Source organism: Thamnophis sirtalis, unplaced genomic scaffold (genome assembly GCF_051295495.1).
Source record: "Thamnophis sirtalis isolate CommonGarterSnake01/CBP01778 unplaced genomic scaffold, rThaSir2_p1.2 scaffold_2, whole genome shotgun sequence".
NCBI lineage: Eukaryota > Metazoa > Chordata > Lepidosauria > Squamata > Natricidae > Thamnophis > Thamnophis sirtalis.
The window spans coordinates 100209440-100232974 of record NW_028261382.1 but is presented as its reverse complement, the minus strand read 5'-3'; the positions used below and the strand labels follow the sequence as shown (position 1 = coordinate 100232974).

Genomic DNA, 23535 nt, shown 5'->3' with positions numbered 1-23535 from the left:
TGCATTTAACAACTGCGCCACCTTGGCTCAATATCATAGTAATAGTTATGCTGCATAGTTATATCATAGTAATAGTTATGCTGCAAAAACTCTGACAGGTTATGGGCCCAGTACGCTTCTGCTCCCATAGATTCCTCTTAAAACCATCCATGTTATGTTATGGGTCTTTTGTCCACATACATAGATTCACAACCACAAAAATGGAAGTACACTAATGCAGGCACATTTGTTCCAAAAATGAACCGCTTTGAGAGAAACAATGTACAATGACTGAAAGCTATAATCCTTAATTTGTCCAATAACTGGTTAAAGCAGCTACCGACGTTAACAGCAGTATAAAAGGAATGTCACATAACTGCATCTCAATGAGATCTCTGACATTTAAGTAACTGTTCTGAGATACTAAAGGAAGGAAGCAACGAAGGAGGACCAACTGCTTGCAGGCAAGGTTATGAAGTGCACATATTTCATGAGTCTTAATTTGCAGATACGCCGCCCATATTTCATGTGGGAAAAACTTGAATCTGGAATGCAATCAAAATTAATCTCCAAAGATAAACATTTCAAGTTATGGCAGTCTAGCCTGTTGAAGCCAAGTGAAACATCAATTCCTCAACAAATCAACCATGAGCACATTTTCTCCCCAGTGTCAACCCTTCTATATCAAGGAAAAGGGCAAAGCTGAAGATTGTCATGTGTGTGTGTGTGTGTATTTTAATCCTATAAGGGTGGGGGCTACGGTCAGATAAATTCAAAGAATTACTTGAATGGCTTCACCCAGCCTTTACAGTCCAATAGTTTTGGCGTTCCATCCAGTGGTGGCATTCAAAATTTTTTACTACCGGTCCTATGAGTGTGGCTTGGTGGGCGTGGCAGGGGAAGGATACTGCAAAATCCCCATTTCCTCCCAATCAGCTGGGATTCGGGATGTAGAGAATAGATGGGGGTGGAGCCAGCTAGAGGTGGCATTTGCCAGTTCTCCGAACTACTCAAAACCTCCGCTACCGGTTCTCCAGAACTGGTCAGAACCTGCTGAATTTCCATCTCACATATGTTGGATGTGGCAAAACCACAAGAGACGAACCACTCCAGTTATGTGTTACCTGAAGAATTGCCAGAAGTCTAGCAGCTTATTCTGGAAATTGTACTTACTTCTCCTCGAAGGCTCTTCTCCAAAACTCGGCTGCATCGGCCTTCGTGATTCGGAAAGTGTCTCCTTGGAAGAGTCCATTTGGGAAGATGCCTTTCAGTTCTGCCAGCATGTGGCTGAAGATCAGGGACAATTTGGTCAGGTTGCGCCTGCGAGGACAGAAAAGCACAACTTTGTAACTCTAAGGCCAACCCCACAGAGTCATTCTGGAGAGTGAGACGAGTGGCATATTAATTAAGCAAATAAATAGAATACTTTATTGTCATTGTACGTATATACACAGTATACCCATACAATGAAATTCACATAACCCCACCCAGAGTCCAGGCCCAACACTCGACAGCCCCAAACACCCACCCTCCAAAAATTCCCCACCCCTAAACCACCCAAGCATCCACGCAACAGACCAAGTAACGCTGTCCAACAGCTCACTGATGGCGACCCTTTAGTTCATCGTTGAGTGCAATTATAGCTCTGGGATAAAAATTATTCAGAAGGCGTGTGGTCTGAGTTTTAATTCTTCTGTATCTTCTGCCACGTGCCATGAAAGCAGCAAGCAGAAAATGAAAGAAGAAACGGGAACGTTGATTTTTCGCTTCACATCCTGAATTGGGTTTTTCTAGCCATGCATTCAAATTCACAGCAGATTGGGAAATTTAGCCTTACAGAACTTTTCAAGCCCTCTTTATCTCTGCAGGTGTTTTTTATTTGCCTACCCAGGGAGGTGCAAGAGAAAGATGGCTAAAATGCTTTTGAAGTAAGGCAGAAAAAAACGATGACCCAGCTAGGAGTTACGAGCCCTTCAATCAGTGCTATATAATAACCATCTGTCCAGACAACATTTCATTCAGAAGAATTCCAATCATAATTTAAGTGTACCTTATTAAGCAAATTAAGGTTTGGATAACTGAGTGCGCAAGCTACCTATTCTCAGGTTACTCAGGTTTCGTTTTATTTATATGCCACCCTATTCCCAGCGGGACTCAGGGCGGCTCACAAACCCAAGAGGGGAAGGGAAACACAAGAACTACAAATACAAGCATTTAAAATAACCAACAGACACACAATCGAGAGGGGAAGGGGAACTCATCAACCCCAGGCCTGCCGACACAGCCAGGTTTTAACGGCTTTTCGGAAGGCCTGGAGAGAGGCGAGGGTCCGAATCTCTGCGGGGAGCTCGTTCCAACTCAACACGGGTTTACAAGAAAGGGTACATTTAGGGTGCAGAAGGGACTGCATTTCTTGTTAGAAAATTATCAGCCCCATAGTCAGCAAGAGGGAGGCTCCTCTTGAATAGGCCGGTCTAATCAACAGTGCCAGATGACAACCAAATTCAAAGGATAAGCTTCTTCCTTCACTCTTACTGCCCTTCGGTTTTAAGAAGTGAGAACATCTACTTGGGGTGCTTCTAATCAACGAGGACGACACGAGAAGTTAACACCATGCGCAACTTACTTTACTCACACACGTGGAAAGTCGGGGTACGGACCGGAAAACGTACAGATTGCTAAATCTCCTGCCCACACACACTTTTCATTGCCCAAGGGTGATCTCTTCTGCTAGCGTCCTCACAGTATTTGCTCGCCTTAAAGCAATATTACCTCTGGACAAAATTGATGAGAATCTGACTGATGATGGCTTCTTTTGTTCCAGGAAAAAAAAGGAAGGAACAAGCACCAATTATGTTTGGAACTTCATGACCAGGTTGGGCTTAAAACACAATTTTTGCATAAATGATAAAATGTTCAAGTGTCAAATAGAAAAGGATGTTCTGACCTAGCCTTCCTGAGACAGTAAAAAACACACGCTTAGTCCCCAAAACCCTCTTTTTATTTCAACAGCTGTTAATCATGTTCCTTCACAGCCCATGAGTCACAAAATAGTTTGTAAAGAGTCCTACAGTAGTCTGCCAAAGTCCTTCGGGATAAGGCAGATAAGCACCCACCTTTATCTCCCTTGAAACGCTGCCAAAGACCTAATTGGCAATTAGCTTTGCAAGGCCACACGGAGCACAGAGTCAAAACGGAGCTTCAGAATTTAAACCGACCACAATGAACAAAGTTGCTTCCTGCAAAGCTCCCGTGCCTTTGATCCTCCTTTATGTCTTATGGGAGGGGACACCTCTCCAAGCCTTACTCCCGAGTTGCCCCTTTTGTCTTAACTGTTCTTGTCTTCTGGCAGCTCTGCGCATGCGCGCACTGGGAGGAGGCTCACACTGTTCTTCTGCCTTGCTGATGTCTGAGTCTGGAGGCTCTGCAGGCAGCCCATAACTCCTAGATGGCCCTGGCCCCCTCTCTGCCTCCGACGCAGAGCCCTCGTCCGAGCCTTCCCCAGACTCCAGGTCTGGCCCATGTTCCTCCCCAACCAACGAAGGTCTCTGGAAGAAACACCAGTCAGCATACATTAAACAGCGCTTTACTTACAGAACTTATACAGAGCACCAAAGATATGTGAGGCACTTTCTAGACCTTAAACCCAGAAGGAGCAGACATCTCCTTCTAGCAGCAAGAGAGAGCATTTTTATCTGTTGAGTAGTCTGTAGCAGTGATGGAATTCCTCTTGTTTTAATTTTCAAGCAGTTAACTGTGAGAGTGTTTATTCCGCATTACTATTTTTTCCTTATCAACTACTGTTCTGACACCATTCTCACTTTCTAATTAATATACTTTCTCAAGGGAACCTCCCAGAGAATCAAAGAACGCCTGTGAGATTCGCACGAGGGGGAGCTCGGAAAGAAGTGAGGGAAACTAGGTAGCCCATCACTCTGTACGGTCTAAAAATACGAATATCTGAAAATATTCAGATGATTGTATTGAGATTTACAGTGACACACCAAAAGGAGACAAGGGGGAGGTGCCCCCCCCCAAAAGGGAAAATTAAACAGCAAAGGTGGGAATAATGGGGAAAGATAGGGAGGAAAAAACTGGGGGAAGTTACCAAAACAATAGAATTAAAAGGGAGAAAAAAGATTGGGAACAAAAAATATAGAAAGGGTGGAGAGAAGAGAATATAATATACTATACTCTCTCAGCCTTCCGAAAGGCTACTAAAACCTGGCTATTCTGGCAGGCCTGGGGGCTGTTGACCTCATGAATGAGGTCCAGCCCCGCTTAGATTGAGTGCATGATGTGTTTCTTTTTAATCTGTTTTCTCTTCCCTATTTTTAATTTTTATCTTTTTAGAGTTGTATTCTGTAAGCCGCCCGGAGTCCTTCGGGATTGGGACGCATATAAATTCATTAAATTTGAATTTGAAGTAAGAGAAGTGGAAGTTCCTGAGAGAAAATGGTTGAAAGGAGGAAAGGAAAAGGATTTACTAGTAGAATAGATTGAAATATGGTAAATATTGCCAATGGTATATAGTTAATATGATGTGAGGGAAATAGATCGACACTATTAATTATGGATAATTAATTAAGTGAAATGATTACTATACAAAACTAAATTTGAAGATATATGTTATCGATAGCAAAATAGAATAATAGATGGAAATGGAATGTTAAATTGGGGGCAAATAATAATATTTATTTTATATATTAAGAAGAAATTAAAGTTAAGCTGGAAAATATGGAAAGAAAATAAGATGACCGAAATGTGAATATGATGTAAAATGAACTATGCATAAGAAAAGATGTAAAGGGGGTGGGTGGGGGGGACCTGGACAACACTTTGTTTATAAAAGAAGTTAAAATATGTAACAAAAAAATTAAAAAAGAACTTTGTTTTAAAAAAATAAAAACACGAAGCGGGAAAGGCGGGTGGTGAGATACGAGTTTTGGCTCTGGGTCAGAGTGGTGAGCCTCCCATCCAAGGAGGTGGCGTTCAGACGACGGTGCATCGCCGGCTGAAGACAACGTAGCTTCACCAGACGCCAGGATGAAAAATTAACACCCTATTAAATATGCCACATCAAAGCAAGGGATGCTCTGGTTTTTTCACTGCCCTCCACTTGGCTTCCAGTTCTTCGTTACTTTCTGGCTCCTGACATCCTGCAGAAAAACAGCAAAAGCTCTCGGCCCCACTGCAGCCTTGAGCGGGGCCTCATTTCCCCGAGTTCAGTTTTCTGCTGCTTCTGCCTCTGACCTGTTCTTTTCCGGCTTCCTGTTTGAAAAACATTCTGCCGTGATAACGGCTCTCTCGCCTTGCAGAAGTCCCTGGGATGTCAACCCGTTGCGTCCTTCTTCGCGCCCGTAAATCTTTAAAACCATCCTTCCGCGCATCCCGCTAGCTCCTCCAGAACTTCCCGGGAGTTCTTCTGAAGGACAAGAGGTTTTCAAATAAACTAAATCTTAATCTTAATCTTCAGTCCATTTAACTGGGCTTATTGCATTCAGCAGAAGGGGGAAAAAAGTTGCCCTGCAGACTCTGCAGAGAAAACATGTCTGTTTCGCATCCTTTTTCCTGAAATTATGCATCAGGACAACCATCACGAATCCAACTTAAGCAACATTCTCAGATTATTTGGGGGAGGGAGGGAGGAGCCAGATATCCTACTAACTCTCTGGAATACAAGGCAGATTCAAGTAGAAAAGTCCTAGGAAATCTCTCAGCGATTACTACCACGTACTGCTAATTCCTCTCATATGACAAGCGGAAGATAAATTAAGGAAGGGAAAACACACATGATAATCTGCAGTGATGCAGTCTGTAAACACTTCACAGAATTTCTCTCTTCTGGGTATAAAAATATACCCGTATTTTTTTAAAAAAATATGTAGCAGCTACAGTGCATTGCAGGCTCAAGGTAGATGGCATGCCGCTTATATTTTAGGGCACCAAGTAAGGTCCGTGATCTTCTAGAATATTCCAGAGGAGAGGCTAAGGCAGTGATGGATAACCTTTTCTGGACCGAGTGGCCGAAGCGTGTGTCAATGCACATGCACAAACCCCCCCAAATGCAATGTGTGCGCCCCCGTGCATGCACCCTCCGCATGCATGTGCCCCCCCCATGCGTCCCACCCCATGCATGTGTGCACGGGGCCCTCGCACTCCCCTCATGCATGCACGGCAGAGACCCGAAGACCAGCTGGCCGGTGGGCAGCACATGCGCCTGTGCAGCAGAGCTGAACTGGGGCAACGGCTCGCACACCCACATAGGTTCACCATCATGCTATCACAGTGTTTCTCAACCTTGGCGACTTGAAGATGTCTGGACTTCAACTCCCAGAATTCCCCAGCCAGCGAATGCATTCGCTGGCTGGGGAATTCTGGGAGTTGAAGTCCGGACATCTTCAAGTCGCCAAGGTTGAGAAACACTGTGCTATCATATACTGGTAGTCCTTGACTTACAACACTTCTTTTAGTGCCCATTCAAAGATACAGCAGCAGTTTTAAAAAGTGACTTATGACCGTTTCCCACACTTATGACCATTGGAGCATCCCCACGATCACATGATCAAAATTCAGAGGCTTCGCACCGGGTTCATATTTATGACGATTGCGGTGTCCCCAGGGTCATGTGATCACCTTTTGTGACCTTCTCATTCACTGAACGACCACGTTACTAACTTAAGCAATGCAATGATTCACTTAACAACTGTGGCAAGAAGAATAGGGCAAAGACACCTAACAAATGTTTCACTCAGCAACGTAAATTTTGTGCCCAATTGCGGTCGCAGCTCCAGGACTTCCCTAAGAGAAGAGCGAATATATTTGGCAAATTTAAAAGCAGCTCTAGCAAAACACGAGCAATTCAAATGAAACGTGCCGTTACTTTTTCAACCGTAGCCCTAAAAAAATCTACCTACTCGTACTGTCTTACGATTAATATAAAATTCCTTGCTGAATCAAACTAAGTAAACAGGTGGTGCTTTGACAAAATGATTGCATGTTTCAAAAGACAGGTTACAAATTGGAAGACTGCAGATTGGGTAAACAAAACAAAACAACAGGCGGGTTTTTGAGATATTAATAAATACTAATGTTATGAATGGGCTTTAAACCATGAGACAGACAGAGAGAGAGAGAGAGAGAGAGAGAGAGAGAGAGAGAGAGAGAGAGATCAGAAAAAATGTAAATATCCTGTCTAAAAATAACAACGGTGCTTCCTTGTTTACGTTTGGTGAGGAAGACTGAAGACGTACCTGGGGACAGTTTGTGTAAGCAGATCTGGTCCCTCAATCGCTGTTTATTCAAAATGTCCAAACTCAAAGACGGATGAAAGGAAACAAGTCTGCCGCCCCCCCAAAGAAGGACAATAATGCATGTCGTTTCTCCTGATCTGCACTATTAGCTTTAAGCAGGCACCAACCTTTTTCAGGGAAGCCAGATGTGCTGGCTCAGATGTGCGGAAGGGTTCAATTCACAGACTGATAAAGATGCAAGATGTTTAGAAGGGGAAGCCAAGTTTCTACAATGGGGGGGGGGGGCGCAGGCAGGCTACAGGTTTGAGCTCAGACGGAGAAAATGAGGGGCCCGAAAGACCAGAGCAAAGGGGGGGGGGGGAATGGGTCCTTTCTTCCTGATTAGTTGGGGTTGAGAATGTAACAGGGGTGGATAAAAATTGATTTTTTAAAATAAATGTTTTTAAAAAATCAACATTTTTGTATTTAAATCAGGTTTTTTTTGTATCTAAATTGGATTTTTTTTTGTATTTAAATTGGATTTTTTTTTGTATTTAAATCGGATTTTTTTTGTATTTAAATCGGATTTTTTTTGTATTTAAATCGGATTTTTTAGATTTTTGTCAAATTTATTTTAAATAAAACGCTAAATTCGGACACTTGGCAACCGACTCAGATTTATGACTTAATCCCCTTTTGCGACATTCTGACAAGCTACGTCAATGGGGAAACCAGGTTCACTTGGCAACAGCGATGATTCGCTTAAGAACCGTGGCCAGAAAGGTTGTCGAATGGAGCAAAACTCACTGAACCAGTGCCTCGCTTAGCAACACAAATTTTGGGCTCAACTCTGGTCGTAAGCCGAGAACTACCTGCATAGCGGAATATCAGGATCGCTGCGGTGGCAAATTGCGTTGTGACTTTTAGACCATAACCTTAGGAAGAGTTTCCTTCTGAAAAGTGGGAGAACAGAGGTCTCCCAAAAGTCCAAATCCAAATCCTTTTAGGATCTCAATACAATTTGACAGAGAAGGCGTAGTGATATTGCTAAAGACGTAGACTAAAGCCATTAATATTCAGAGTCTCCCCCCCTCTCGTCTTGTAGCCCCGTCTTCCTCTCAATGCCGAAATTTGACTTGAGCCTAACCAAATGGAAACATTTAATGACAGCCTTTTCAAATTGTTTTAGAAGCTTGTGAAGAAAAGCAGCATGCGCCTCTCTGGGTCAGGGGGGCCAGGCGAACATCCTAGCTTTACTTCCTCCTATCCTTCCTACCGCTGTGGATTCGGACAGTGAGGAGGTTGGGGAGGAAGATGGGCCAGTCCTGGAGTCTGGGGAAGGCTCCGATGAGGGCTCTGTGTCAGGGGCAGAGAGGGGACCAGGGACGTATGCCAGTAATCAGCTGCCTTCAGAATCAGACATCAGTGAGGCAGAGGAACAGCTGGAGCCTGTTCCCAGGGTGCGCATGCACAGAGTTGCCAGACAAAAAGAGGGGTCAACTTGGGAGTAAGGCCACAGGTGGACAATGAATGGCCCCTCCCAGAGGAAATAAAAGAGGAGCAGAAGGAGAGTGGAGTTTGCAGGAGACCATTAGTTTGCTTAATGGGTTCGTGACTCTCCGAGACTCCTTGCCAAGTTTTGCAGATATCGACCTGGCAGCTCTCCAAGCCAGATAAGCTCTGTGACTGTAAATCCTCCCTTGAAAAGTCTTTTCTGGATGTGAATGAGTAGAATTCACGGTCAATTCATAAAAGGGACAAGGAGTTTGCTTCCTGCTCTTGGGAAGCCTAGAAAAGGAGAACAGAACAGGAAGGGAGACAGATAGCAAAGTCATGAGCCTCTCAGGGAGGTTTCTTATTCAGCCTGCGGTTATCCTGCAAAGCTGAAGGATTCGAACCGCCAAAGTGCCGACCTTTCTGATCGTGTCCCAAATTAGAAGGTTGTTTAATTCAGAGGTCCCCAAACCCTGACCCGTGGATCGGTTTGAGAAGTGGAATGAAGTAGCCATAAATATGATGAGTGGGTGGAAAGTAACTAGCTGGAGCTTGTAATTTTACCGTAAACATTTACTGAAGCTTTAACTCTGGAACTTTGCTCCACCGTAAGTCCTTCGGCTTTGCTTTCACAATGAAAGATCAAATATATAGACAGTGCATTCCTTAAAAACTCAGGCCTGGCCAGAAGGATGCCACCTGTGAGCCATGTGCTTTTCAACTCTGATCCAACTAAGAGATTCCACCAAGGTGGTTAAATTGGTGCCTGGCCTCCCAGTAAGAGCCTATTGCACGGAAGCTACAGCTATTGTGAATTCACCACTCAGGAATGCTGAGTAGTCCTATTTAAGAACCATATGTTGACATGCATACTTCCTGCAGCTTCAGAGTCTGCTTCCCATGGCAATCAATTTTGTAAAAAAAAATAAAATAAAGGGACAACTATACTCTCAAATCAGCTTTACAACACACAATTTGAACTTCTACTTTGCTCCAATCAGCAGCATGGAATATGTTACTTTCTAGAGAAGTACAGAAAACTAAACAGAGTATACATTTCATACAGATATAATTAAATATTATTCTTATAATATATAATAACAGAGTTGGAAGGGACCTTGGAGGTCTTCTAGTCCAACCCCCTGCTTAGGCAGGAAACGCCACACCACTTCAGGCAAATGGTTATCCAACATCTTAAAATCTTCCAGTGTTGGAGCATCCTATGTCACCATCAAGTGCCTATATAAAGAACTATCCAGCATTACTCTTGATTTCGTGAATTAATTCCCCAATGCACTGGCATAAAATTCAGAGCAGGTACATGAAGCAGCGTAAAAATAAACGCTTAACCATGGAACGTCCCTTAACATTAAAAAAAAAAAACACCAACCCAACAATATATTTGTTTCTAATCCCCCATTCCACCTTGGTACCTAACACGGCGATATCCTGACCTCCAAATTTTATGTTCTCCAGACCGGGGGTCTCCAACCTTGCCCACTTTAAGACTTGTGGACTTCGACTCCCAGAATTCCTTATATATTTGTCACCACACTTTGATAAAGAGACTGGACTGCCATTTGTCAGGAATGGTGTAGGGACTCCTGCTTGGGCTGGGGGTTGGATTAGATGACCTCCAAGGTCCCTTCCAACTCCGCTATTCTATTTCTATTCTATTTCGGACAAGTGGCTGTCCAATCTCTTCTTAAAATCCTCCAGGGATGGAGCACCTGTACCTTCTGAAGCCTGGTGGGATCAACCGCATCCAAGGCTGTAGAAAGCAGATATATCGTTTCCAATGTTGTTCAGCAAAGTCATAAAATAAAAGTCCTAGGGATCAAAACTGGTTCCACCACAAAACCACGTTCGACTAAAGCGCGCTCGACGAAACCGCGTAGCTGACGTCATCACAGGGCGACAACAGCGTGGAGACAGAAGCACGCTGTAAACGCTAAACCTAAAATTAACCCCTAAACCTAAACCTAACCCCCCTAAACCTAACCCTAAACCTAACCCTAACCCTAAACCTAACCCTTAACCTAACCCTAAAGCTAACCCTAAACCTAACCCTTACCTTAAGTTGAATCGGCTTGCTTTCAAAGTGCTATTTAAAGCTCCCCTCTTTCTCCGCGCTGGCTGTTGTCGCCCTGTTGATGACATCAGCAATGCGGTTTAATCAGGCGCGCTTTAGTCGAGCGCGGTTTTGTTGTGCCACGATCAAAACTAAGTCCAAAGATCGAAAACTCCTCCTCAAGATCATCCCATTGCCATTATTCCTGAGTTTCAGACAACAACAACAACAACAACAACAACAGACCCAATTGATCCTAAAGCAGGGGTTTCCAACCTTGGCCTCTTTAAGACTTGTGGACTTCAACTCCCAGAGTTCCTCAGCCAGCTTTCTGGGAGTTGAAGTCCACAAGTCTTAAAGTGGCCAAGGTTGGAGATCGCTGCTCCAGACGTACCACCAGTCGCCATGGGTAGCTTGAACTCATGGCCACTGAAGTTCCTTTCATCGGGAAGTTTGGGGGAAGGCGGATAAATCGTCAGCAAAGGCTCGCGCATCTTTTCCTTGGTAACCGTGTTTATAGACCCGTTGCAAGCCACTTTAAAATGGGCAACGGGAGGTGTTTTGCCCATTTCTCGCCAGAGTACCACAGACCCTTGCGCTGGAGTAACATTTTCTTAGACAGCAAACAGTTCACGTTCCTTTCTGGCAATTTTGGAAGCAAAACCGGCATCCTTTTTCCCCCTCCCCTTTTGAACTTTCCCTAAGAAGCGCTAATTGAAATGCAGGAGGAGGGTGTACCAGTTGGATACGCTCTGGAGGGCATGGCTCACGCGAAGGAAGGGGCAGGCGATGGGTTTTAACCGCAGACGCGGATAGGCTGCCTCAACAATGCCTTGTTGTGTTTTCCTGGTCCGGCGCCCGCACATTAAACAGCAAAATGACTAGTAGCGGACTTCCTTCTGAATGGGAAGGGGGGAGATGTCTAATGCTTCGAGTACATTAAACATGAGAGCCGTGCATATTTTAAAACCACTTAAAAAAAAAAAAGACTGAATAAGATTGAATAAGATCAGCTTCCTTCCTACATGGAGCTGCACGTATTTTACACATAGAAACACACTGGGTGTATCTGCAGCTTTTTTCCTGTATGGATTTCTCCCTCTAGGCCTGTGAACCTATGGGAGTGCCAGAAAATGGCCTGAAAACAGCCCCCCAAACAGGCCGTTTTGGGGGGTCATTTTCAGGCTGTTTTTCGGCCATTCTCAGGCCGTTTTTCAGGCCAAAAACAGTCTGAAAAAAGACGTGAAAACAGGCATACGTGCATCAGCCAGATTTCTGGTGCTCCAGCACATGCGAAGACCAGCTGGCCGGTGCACATGCGCTTGCTGGAAACCCGAAGATCAGCTGACTGGTGTGCACGCATGTTCCGCTTTCAAACAGGCTCGCCATGGCTGCCCTAGGCCGTACAACTGAAGACAAGCATGAAACCTTGCAGAGACAGCCAAGCCCCCCACAGGACGAGACAAGGAGCTCAATACATTGGCTACTCTTGGCTTTAAATGCTCACCACCTCCTCCTCCTCTGCCAAGTTATGTTTTCATTTTAAAACGAAGGATAATTTACACATCCCGGGAAGCCATTTCTTTAGAGTTGAACATTCCTATCACGTACCGTCCTCCATGTTGCAGTCAAATCATACCATCAACAGCTGAAACTTGGACCTCTGAGCAATGACTGAGGCATTAATTTTTACCACCCATGTTCAAAATCAAGCAGTTCCCTTTAGGGGTGTGATGGCAAACCTATGGCACACAGAGCCCTCTCCGTGGGCACATGCGCCATCGCCAGCTGTTCTTCTGGTTGCTCATTTGGTCTTCGCAGGTGCCAGAAAACGGCCAAAAAACGACCCCCAAAATGGTCAAAAACCAGACCATTTTCCAGGCCAAAAACAGCCTGGAAAATGGCCGAAAAACAGCCAAGAAACTGCCCCAAAAACAGCATGCACACGCCGACCAGCTTGTCTTCGGATCTCTGGTGCTCCATCACGCGCAAAGACTAGCTAGCTCAGTGTTTCTCAACCTTGGCAACTTGAAGATGTCTGGACTTCAACTCCCAGAATTCCCCAGCCAGCATTCCAGACATCTTCAAGTTGCCAAGGTTGAGAAACACTGAGCTAGCTGATGCGCACATGCACGCATGTTCCGGTTTGGGCACTCGGTGCCAAAAGGTTTTGCCATCACTGCTCCAGGGGATTAGGATTCCGGCAAATCCCTTGCAGAACTCTCTTGAAGATATGGCTGGCTGTTAAAAATAAAGCCTGATCTAGGTTTACCATTTGCAATGTATCAACAAGGTATTTTCTCCAGCCTCTTGCGCCACACCCTTGGCTCAAGGAAGCAATGGGGAAGGCTGGGGGTCTTAGGAACAAAAACGTACACTATCAATGACTCGTAGTAATGACCAAAGGGCCTCCTCTCCCTTAACCAAAACTACTTAATATAGCAATAGCAGTTAGACTTATATACCGCTTCATAGGGCTTTCAGCCCTCTCTAAGCGGTTTACAGAGTCAGCATATCGCCCCCACAGTCTGGGTCCTCATTTCACCCACCTCGGAAGGATGGAAGGCTGAGTCAACCTTGAGCCGGTGAGATTTGAACCGCCGAACTGCAGATAGCAGTCAGCTGAAGTGGCCTGCAGTACTGCACCCTAACCACTGCGCCACCTTGGCTCGTACTTACTCCGTGTACTGTTCACTGATGCCCTTTAAGGCTTTGTTGAATTCCTGGCACCCTAGCCAGAGGTAGCGATTGACTTACATACCACAAAAAGGACTTAACTATAGCTTTAAAATGATTAAAAAAATAATAATAAATACATGAAAATGGCATTTGGCAGCTCCCAAGGCCTTGAAGACACCAAGTTCTCAGCATAAACTACCCCACCTTCTTCCCAGCAGTTGTCTGACATGTCCTTTTGCACAGCAAGTAGCAGAAAGTGCTTCTGTCCTAAAGTGAAACGAAGCTCAAAGAACAGTGGAGAGAAACCAGCTCTATTTATGGCTCTAACCACAAGGCTCGGATGCTTTCTTAACTCTAAAGGTAGGCCGCCTAGAAGTGGAAAATATTGCTTGCGCTGTGGTAACAATGAAGCTCCAGGGTTGTTTATTTAGAGCAGTGCCCTAAATGGCATTTCAAAGATGCTCGGTTTATAAAGTATTATTTGACATTATCTCAGAGCTCTGTTGCCTACTAGGGGGTGGGGGAGTGGGGGGGGGGGAGCAGCTGGGATGCTACATCCACATTAAGAGATTTTTTTTACGGACGCAGAACGGCCTGCCACCTTTTCCCATGTGTCTTGCGGCATCCATCCACACTTAATCCATCTGAAAAGTCCTAATCCCTAATTTAAAAATGTAATCACCACAGGATGAAAACAGCCACCTGCCAACTCTTCAAAGCAGGCTGGAAATTGCCTGTTCCTCTTGCAAAGTAAAAAAAAACCAACCCCCCCCCAAAAAACCCTGCATTTCTTTAGCAGGGATCTCCCTGGGGAGCCTACAGAGAAAAGTGGCTGATAAAAGAATAAATAGATGGGAAGCTTCTGGATATTGAATGCCTCTCCAAGTTACCTAGAGAAGATAATAAGGCAAGTTTTAGCCTCGGGTTAAAACATACATTCTCTTCTGGCCTCACTTCAGTGTCTGCACCCAAAGGTGCTTTTTCGAAAGGCAACTGGAATTCCTTTGTTCTGCCTGAAGACTTTTCGCTTCTGGTCCAAGGAGCTTCTTCAGTTCTGACTGAATGATGGAGCTGAACGGAACTGAAGGATCTACTTGGATGAGAAGTGCCCTACATGGGGCTGCCCCTGAAAAGTGTTCGGAGACTACAGTTGGTCCAGAATGCAGCTGTGCGAGTGATATCGGGTGTACCTAGATACACCCATGTTACACCTATCCTCCGCGAGCTGCACTGGCTTCCGATCGGTCTCCGAACGCGCTTCAAGGTGCTGGTCATCACCTTTAAAGCCCTACATGGCCTAGGACCTGGCTACCTGAGAGACCGCCCCTGCCACATACCTCCCAACGGCCGATAAGATCTCACAGGATGGGCCTTCTCTGGGTGCCGTCAACCGGGCAATGCCGGCTAGCGGCCCCTCGGGGGAGGGCCTTCTCTGTAGCTGCTCCGACCCTGTGGAACAAGCTACCCGTACAGATCCGGGCCCTTCCCACTCTCTCTGCCTTCCGAAAAGCCACTAAAACCTGGCTATTCCGGCAGGCCTGGGGCTGTTGATTCCATGAATGAAGTCCAGCCCCACCCAGATTGAGTGTACGGTGTGTTGTTTTTAAATTGTTTCTCTTTTTCTATTTTTAACTCTTTATCTTAATTTTGTTTCTGTAAGCCGCCCGGAGTCCTACGGGATTGGGCGGCATATAAATTTATTAAAAATTAAAGTTAAGAAATGCCTTCAAGCAAAACAAAGGAATTCCACTTGCCCTTTGAAAAAGCACCTTCGGGACCACCGTGATGACCAAGAATCTGCAGAGACATTTGTTGTCTGTACTTGCTTAACGTGAGTCAATTGCATTGGTGGATACTTTATTTGGATAGTCCCATTTTCACTAGCACTTCATGGGCACATCAGCATTTCGATAAAGGAGAATATTTGTAGCTCAGGGTCGAAGTGAGGTGGTTTTCTTGCAGACGTTACTCAAACATCATTGGGACCGATGATGTTACCTAGTTTGGGTAATGATACGTCTGCAAGAAAACAACCAAGCTCAGAGAGACCCCCATATCAGCATTTCTTTACTCATTTTGCCAAGCATTAGCTGGTTTATCAACCAAACTCATTTCTGTGCATAAACTATCGTGCAAATCCCAGCATCTTCAAGATGTGAGTGGTTTTAAACTAAAGCAGGGACATGGAGATTTCAGTGAAAATGAACGAAGCAGAGCAGCACCTCCAACTCAAAACTGTTGAGTTGCCAGAGAAACATAAAACTTAGGGGAAAACCGAAAGTTCGCATGAAACAAAAGCATATCGAGACAAGGAATTTGGAAAGAAGCACGGGGACTTCCCCGGATCCAGGCGCGCTCTAGAATGCTACGGATAAGTTCAGGCACAAGCCAGCATTTACCTAGGCTGGGAATTCTCTTCATACATTCGTTCTTTTCCTTCCTTAAAGAGGCTGATGGTTTGTTTTGTCTTCTTCATCAAGTTTTCCATGAACACCCGGAAGTATTCGTTCTCCCCCAGAGTCTCCATCTTTCCCTCGTAGCAGGACAGGATGGTTCGCAGGTGCTGGTAGGTGTCGGGAAGGAGGTCTAGAATGTAGGGAGGGCTGTTCTTTAGGGCCAACTTGGGGTTCTGACATAAACGCACAACCTAAGAAGTGTAAAGAGCAAACACAATCAAATGTAAAAATGCCTTTCGTAGGGTAAGCGCTCTTTTGAAATTTAAGAATGCATTCTCACAATAGCTGCATGCTTTAATGTATCCTCAAAAACGTGACGAGCGAGAGGTTGAACCTACAAGCTCTTGATTCGCAAAATTTAAACCTACAAAAAGTTCAGTTCAGGCCATGCCGCATACTAATCTCAAGACTCAAGGCGAGAGGCGTGTGTGGCGCAGCCTACCTTCTGCCCCAGGAACTTCTCCCACAAAGACATTCCATTAAAAGGCCATTTAGAAGTTGACGAAGTTATTCCTATTCCATCATCCGCTTTTTCGGGACAGCGCGCACAAAGTAGCAATAGCAATAGCAGTTAGACTTATATACCGCTTCATAGGGCTTTCAGCCCTCTCTAAGCGGTTTACAGAGTCAGCATATCTCCCCCACAGTCTGGGTCCTCATTTCACCCACCTCGGAAGGATGGAAGGCTGAGTCAACCTTGAGCCGGTGAGATTTGAACTGCTGAACTGCAGATAGCAGTTCAGCTGAAGTGGCCTGTAGTACTGCACTCTAACCACTGAACCACCTCGGTGTAGTAGCAAAATAGTGACGCAAGAAAAAGGTTTCACTTAAGAGAGAAATGTACTAGCTTCTTGACTTTGTGTGTCCACTCAAGAGTGGTGTCTTAGCAAATAGCAATAGCAATAGCAGTTAGACTTATATACCGCTTCATAGGGCTTTCAGCCCTCTCTAAGCGGTTTACAGAGTCAGCATATTGCCCCCAACAACAATCCGGGTCCTCATTTTACCCACCTCGGAAGGATGGAAGGCTGAGTCAACCCTGAGCCGGTGAGATTTGAACAGCCGAACTGCAGAACGCTGAAGTAGCCTGCAGTGCTGCATTTAACCACCGTACCACCTCGGCTCTTATTATCAGTGGAGCACCTTGGTAGGTGACAATCGCCATCTATTTACTCAGCTCTCTGTAAGGGTTCATGACCCATAATCGTTGGAAAAGGAAGAATGGGTTACTGGTACCTTTTTCCAAGGATCTGCTAGCCTACACTTGGCATTATTGTAACTCTACGCTCGGAACAGGAGAGGAAGACAGACCAAGGAACTGCAGGGGAGTAGAAGGGTGTGTAATCACTGGAATATTTTGCAAAGCTCCTCTTAGAGTGAACGGCTCTTCGATATGTAACACTGAAACTTTTCAATGCTTGGTAAGTTTTAAAAAAAAAGACCTGAAGAAACAACACCCTTTAATTTTACTGCAAGAGATCATGTTTTGCTATTGGACGCAATGTACTAAATCTGGGATAGTGGGAGAAGGGGCTACTGTATGTAGACACTGCTAAATTGCAAATATCAGAAGGCTAATGAGAATAATCTTAAAGTGCAGATAGGACTTGGCACCTAAACTATCAAAAAAGGAAATGGGCTATGGAAACAGCTAATCGGTTATTGTTATCAGCTGTAGCTTTAGCTGACCAGTCAGCTCACTGTGTTGTTTAATACAAGCAAGGATACTGTACATCCAAAATATCACATTATTTTGTTCTAATTCTACAAATCCTTCCTTAGGAGCTAGGTAAAGCAGTGTTTCTCAACCTTGATAGGTTTTAGATGTGTAGACTTCAACTCCCAGAATTCCCCAGCCTCCATCCCTAACTAAAAGAATAATTCTGCCTGCAAGATTCTCAAATAATAAATCAACATTCAAGAAAAGTGAATTCTCTTGGGACTGCTACATTGTGAGAAACCATCAATTATGACATTAATGGATTTTAACAAGACTCCAAGCTATGGACTTGGCCAGCTTTTGTAAAGGCCAGTTCTCTAGCTATTATTTCTCAATATGATTTATCATTCACCTCCTTCCTCAGGTGTGTGTTTTTCTTTTAAAAACATGCACGTTTGACTAAATAGTAACTCTAAGCCAGTGTTTTTCAACCTTTTTGTGCAAAGGCACACTTTTTTCATGAAAAAAAATCACGAGGCACACCACCATTAGAAAATGTTAAAAAAATTTAACTCTGTGCCTATATTGACTATATATAAAGTAATTTTCCCACGGCACACCTTACACTATGTCACGGCACACTAGTGTGCCGCGGCACAGTGGTTGAAAAACACTGCTCTAAGCCACTGCACAACTCCATGCAATCCAATGTGACTCTGGATTTGTTAAAGTTTCCAGAATAACAACTTGTTATTCTGGTTTAAAGATCTAGAGTTCAAAATGTAAAGGACAAAATGCTCCAAGGGGTATACATTATATAAATTTCTTAAACAGGCTAACAAAGGGCACAATGCAATTAAAACAACTGTGGATTATACTTCAGCTCGAGTTTGTTCATGCTTTCATTAAAAAGCCTTTAAAACCATGAAAACATGTGCTAAAGTATAGAACAAAAATGCATTTTATTTTTGTAAAACCATTTTATATTCTGAATAGCTCGAAGTGGAGATGATTCACTGACAACAGCATTATCCAGGAAATCAAAAGCACCAAAAAATCATGTTCCTCTGTCAGAAATAATGGGAAATGGAAAATTGCATAGACACCGTAAATCTAATTATTATATACATTATACATGAATTCTCATGACTTCTAGGAAACCAACCCATCTCCTGTGAAAAGTTAACAAGTCAGAAAATTAAGGGCACATTAACTTTCACTACCATTACCCGTAGTTATCATTTAGTTCAAGTACCTTCAAAGGGTAGAACATAAAATCCATTTTTCTCTTAAAGAAATTTAAGAACAGCTATTCAGTATCAGTAGTTATAACTTTAAGTTATATTAAAGTTCATTTTTGTCACAGAACCTTAGCAATTCTAAACTCATGATTTCCTGCCCAAAAACTGTATAATTAAATGGAAGCAGAATATAAATACTGTGTAGATAGAGATGCAGCAGTAAGATTTTAAAGAATAACAAATTTATTTCAGATATCAGAATAGCTATATAGTAAGATGTTTTCTTGCTGATATATCACTCCAGTCTTGATTGCTAAAGTAAATAATTCATTTCCCAAATTTAATTTCAATTGAAAACCGTTACTGAACAACATTGATATATGGAGTTGTGCCACATTCAAAATTTGGGTATTAGAATTTATATTCTAACTCTGTGAATGATTTATAACGCTGTACTGATTTAATGCATTATTCACTACCCATATTTTCTCTTAATTATTTCCACTATGTTAACTAGCATCTTTAGTTTAAGATTTAATACAGATGTTTGAATTTTGATTAGAAAATGGATATTAAATATTTTATTTATCAATCATATTTATATGGCCACCCATTGCCGAAGAAGTGACTTTAGGTGGCTAAATCATTAGCAAATACCAGCATTTCTCGACCATGGCAACTTTAAGATCTGTGGACTTCAACTCCCAGAGCTGTCCTGGCTGGGGAATTCTGGGAGTTGAAGTCCACAGATCTTAAAGTCGCCAAGGTCGAGAAACTCTGGCACATACTATATTCTCCTTCCTTGGCTTTAACAGACAGCGCCTAAGAACAAGTAACTTCAACAACAAGAGGCTCTTCTCCAAGTGTTAACGTCATAGCAATAATTATAGTCAAGTGTTATCTGATCACATCAAGGTTTCTATCACGATCTTTGGGATAAAATTAAAAGAGAGTCTTATGTCAATCAAAACAAAGCTAGAGGGAGTGAAGATGATGGTTTAGTTGAGCTGTATTATATTATATATTTATATTATATATTTATATATATTTTTTTTTTTATATTTATTATAATTTATAGGCCGCCCTTTTCCCTGAGGGGACTCAGGGCGGCTTACAAAACGCGGGAAAGGGGGTACAAGACAAAAAACATAAGACAATACATAATTTTAAAAATGGAGCAGAACATTCATTCATCATTCGGGAGGGGACTTATTCACAGTGTAGGGACTTAATATGGGCATGATAATATCATTATATGAATTACAAGTTTATTAATGACATCATGGCACCCAGGACATCATTTCACTCGTGGCTGCCCAAGAAGATGCTGAAGATGCCCAAGAAGATGCTGGCAGCCTTACATTTTAAAATGGAAATATTTGGCATTGACAATTGTGTGATTCGGTGAAAAGTGTGCCTTCCCAAAAACGTTCCCAGTTTGAAAACAGATTACTATCTTGTCTTCAGGGAGGCAAGGAGTAAAGCATAAACATTTTAAGTTGTTGCTCAATATTTTAAAGAAAGGAAAAAGAGGAAACAGCAAAAACATTTCAAATCACATGAACTGGTGAGCTCCCTTCAACAGATTGACCTACCCTGCTTCACCTCTCTGCAGCATTCTTGCTTCAGTTCATGCATATGAAATAGGTTATTAGCTACTGTACTAGCTAATTATTTGCTAATTAGGTCCCCAATTGTTTTATTTTTTTCAATGCACTCCATGGGATTCAAAAAAGCGCATTTTAACTGGCATGCCATTTTGCTATTGGCCCCTCAACTTCCACTCATTTGTTAGCAACCAAACTATCCAGCATAATGTTGTAAAGATACTTAAAAACATTGGCCTAAAAGCTTGCCAAAATTCAGAAATCATTCTTTAGCTTATAACGTGATGGTTGCATTGTCTATCCTTGGAAAACTTTCTAATTTTGCTAGACCCAATTCCTCAAATACAGTATTTAGGTGGCCTCTTCTTATTTTTATCATGCTCATTTCAACTGTTACACATCAGCTATATTAGTATATCGCCTACACAGCTTTTAATACCGAAACAACATATTAGGTTTATGAACGAACCAAAAATCTATTACAGTCCAAGACCTGATGATACATCAGACTATTATAAGCCTAATAGTTGCACATATCAGGACCAAACAATTAACATAAAATAGGGGGGGGGGAGTTCCATCCATGTTATCTGGCTAAAATATCTAGGGCAGCTGGCTATAGGCAGATTTTTCCTCCCATGCCAACCAGCAAGTGAGTAAGCCAAGTGTAGCAATGTGTGTTTAAAACAGAATTTCAGGGGCATGGCAGAATCTCTACCCAGGAGCAGCTTGATTCACAAGCAAGACCAACAGGATATCTCAGCTCAAATGTTTGAAACATATGTAATATAAAGAAACACCATATCCACAAACATTGAAGCATTTTTCCTCAACAGTATGTGCTACCCTAAGAAAGTCTCTGCCTTCTAAAACCCGCAGTTGAAACATTCATCCCAATAATTTACAATTTCAATACTTGGCATCAAATCAGCCTATTTGTAAAATTGAGAAAGAAATTAATTTCCAGGCCACATCATTAGTCCAAGCCCTTTCATGCAGATTCTTATCAAACTTTTCGTGGCATCTAAAGTTGGATTTGAAGCCAAATTTCCAGTTCCCCAATATCCCAATTTCCCAGAATCCGACCTACAACTATTTCCTTCTTTCCAGATAAGCCAGCCTTCTCCTCGGGATATTCACATTCAGTCAAAGAATAAAGCAGAATGTAACTGCTTTTTTTGCCTGCATTGATTTCATGTTCCTTTTGCTCTTCCTCACTTCCTTCCCTCGCCTTCTAAATTAAGATCAGCTCCTCGGGACAGGAACTTGTTTGCGATAGGCAGCAGTTGCAAAATAACCAATCCAGACTGAGAGTCTTGTATCATTCTCACTCCCCAGGAAGACTTGAGCTAAGGTTCACACTGAAACACTATGACATCCCAGCCAGCCAGCAATCCTATCTTGCTTTTTTTCCTATGCTATATTTTCTCCTGGAAAATATTGATAGCTCAGGAATCTTGGGGTCTCAAGAGAGCCTCTCACAACTCCATTTCTGACCAGCCCAGTCTGCAGACCTGACCCTTGCATGCACAGATGGAACCTCTTTTCCCTTCCAATAAGTATGTTATTACGATGATGCTAGGTCGCAGTGTCAGCCAGATGTTTAGACTGGATTTGGAATTTTGGACTACTTATCGAGTCTTTCTCAAGGACCTGAGACAGGTAGATGCTGTTGCTTGATGGCATTAAGAAGTACAGGACGTTGTCAACTGTTCCAAGTCAATCTGCCTTCTGCAATTGACCGATGGGGACTGCGTCAATGCCAATGGTGTTCCAATGGCGCTCCAGATGTTTGGGGGGGGTATCACCTAAGGCACCTATTGCTCTTGGTAATACATTTCCTTTCTTTTGCTAAATAGGACAGTCAGCCAGATGTTCAGACTGGATTTGGCCCTTTTTAGTCACCTACAGGTCCTTCCCAGGCACAGGTGGATGTTTTACAGTGCCAAAAGGTACCATGGCATGATGGCAGCAGTTCCCAGTCAAGCTGCCTTTTGCAACTGACCGACAGGGATAGGCAGGTGCACAGTCAGCCAGATGTTCAGGCTGGATTTGGCCTTTATTATCCACCTTCAAGTACTTCCCAGGGACCCAGCATAGGTAAGATATTGATGGTCTCAAAGGTATGGTGGCAGGTTGTAAGCTGCTCCAAGCAAAGCTGCCTTTTGCAATTGATTGCTATGTTATTTGGCAATGTGTGTTGCAGATATATGTATGTACATACCATAGGTACATGTGTGTTATGTACGTGCTTGGGTAGATATATTGCAGATGTATATGAGAGCAGGTAGCAGAATTTCATTTCTAGTGTGGGCAGGTGTGCTCGCAGTACAGAAAAAAAAATGACAATAAAAGTTATCTATCTTATCTAACTTACAGGGGTCTCCCAAAACTCACCCATGCTCAGGGCTGCACCCACACACCCCCGCCCGCCCCGCCCGTGGCTTCCCTTGCAAGAATTTCCCCATGGCACCCCTTGGGTGGGTGGGGGTCGAGAAGGGGGCGATGAAGGGCAATCCTTCAGGTGCATGTGCCCCTCCTTCCCCCCTCAGAAGACCCCCACCCAGACACTGCCCTCGCCCCCTTGGGCCACGCCTGGTGGGAGGAAGGGGGGGTCGGAAGGGGGGAGCCTGTCCCCTTCCTCCTCCCCTCTTTCCCCCTCCCCTCCTCCCCTCTTTCCCCCTCCCCTCCTCCCCTCTTTCCCCCTCCCCTCCTCCCCTCTTTCCCCCTCCCCTTCTCCCCCTCTCCCTTCTCCCCTCCTTCCCCCTCCCTCACCTTGTCCATCAGCTTCCAGCACTTCTCAACCATCTTCTTGTCCACGGTGCAGGGCTGGTGGGGGCCGAGGTGGTGGTGGTGGGGCTGGAAGGCGTCCTTCATGAGGCCGATGAGGCCCCCGGGGCCCTTCTTCAGAGGGGCCGCCATGAGTGGGGGGGTGGCGCAGCGACACCCCCCGCCGGGCCCCTTGAGGAGGCCGAGGGAGTTCGGGCGGCTTAAGGCGGGTCCTCCTTCCCCGTCCCGAGGGCCGCGGAGAGCCCCGGCTCGGGCAGCGTCGGGAAGGGCTGAGGGAAGCGGCTCCACGAGCGCCGGGGACGCGCCCGACTGACGAAGAAAAGGGA

At 44.0% G+C, this 23535-nt stretch overlaps 1 protein-coding gene across 1 annotated transcript in view; it reads right to left on the bottom strand.

The window, feature by feature from the left end:
- The window catches only part of CBL (Cbl proto-oncogene), a 49449-nt gene extending 25914 nt beyond the window's left edge, over nt 1-23535 (bottom strand). Inside the window, 3 exon segments of the mRNA XM_087706545.1 lie at nt 1153-1299; nt 15855-16102; nt 23195-23535. Of these exon segments, the coding sequence (XP_087562671.1) occupies nt 1153-1299; nt 15855-16102; nt 23195-23341 (542 nt within the window). The 5' untranslated portion in view covers nt 23342-23535.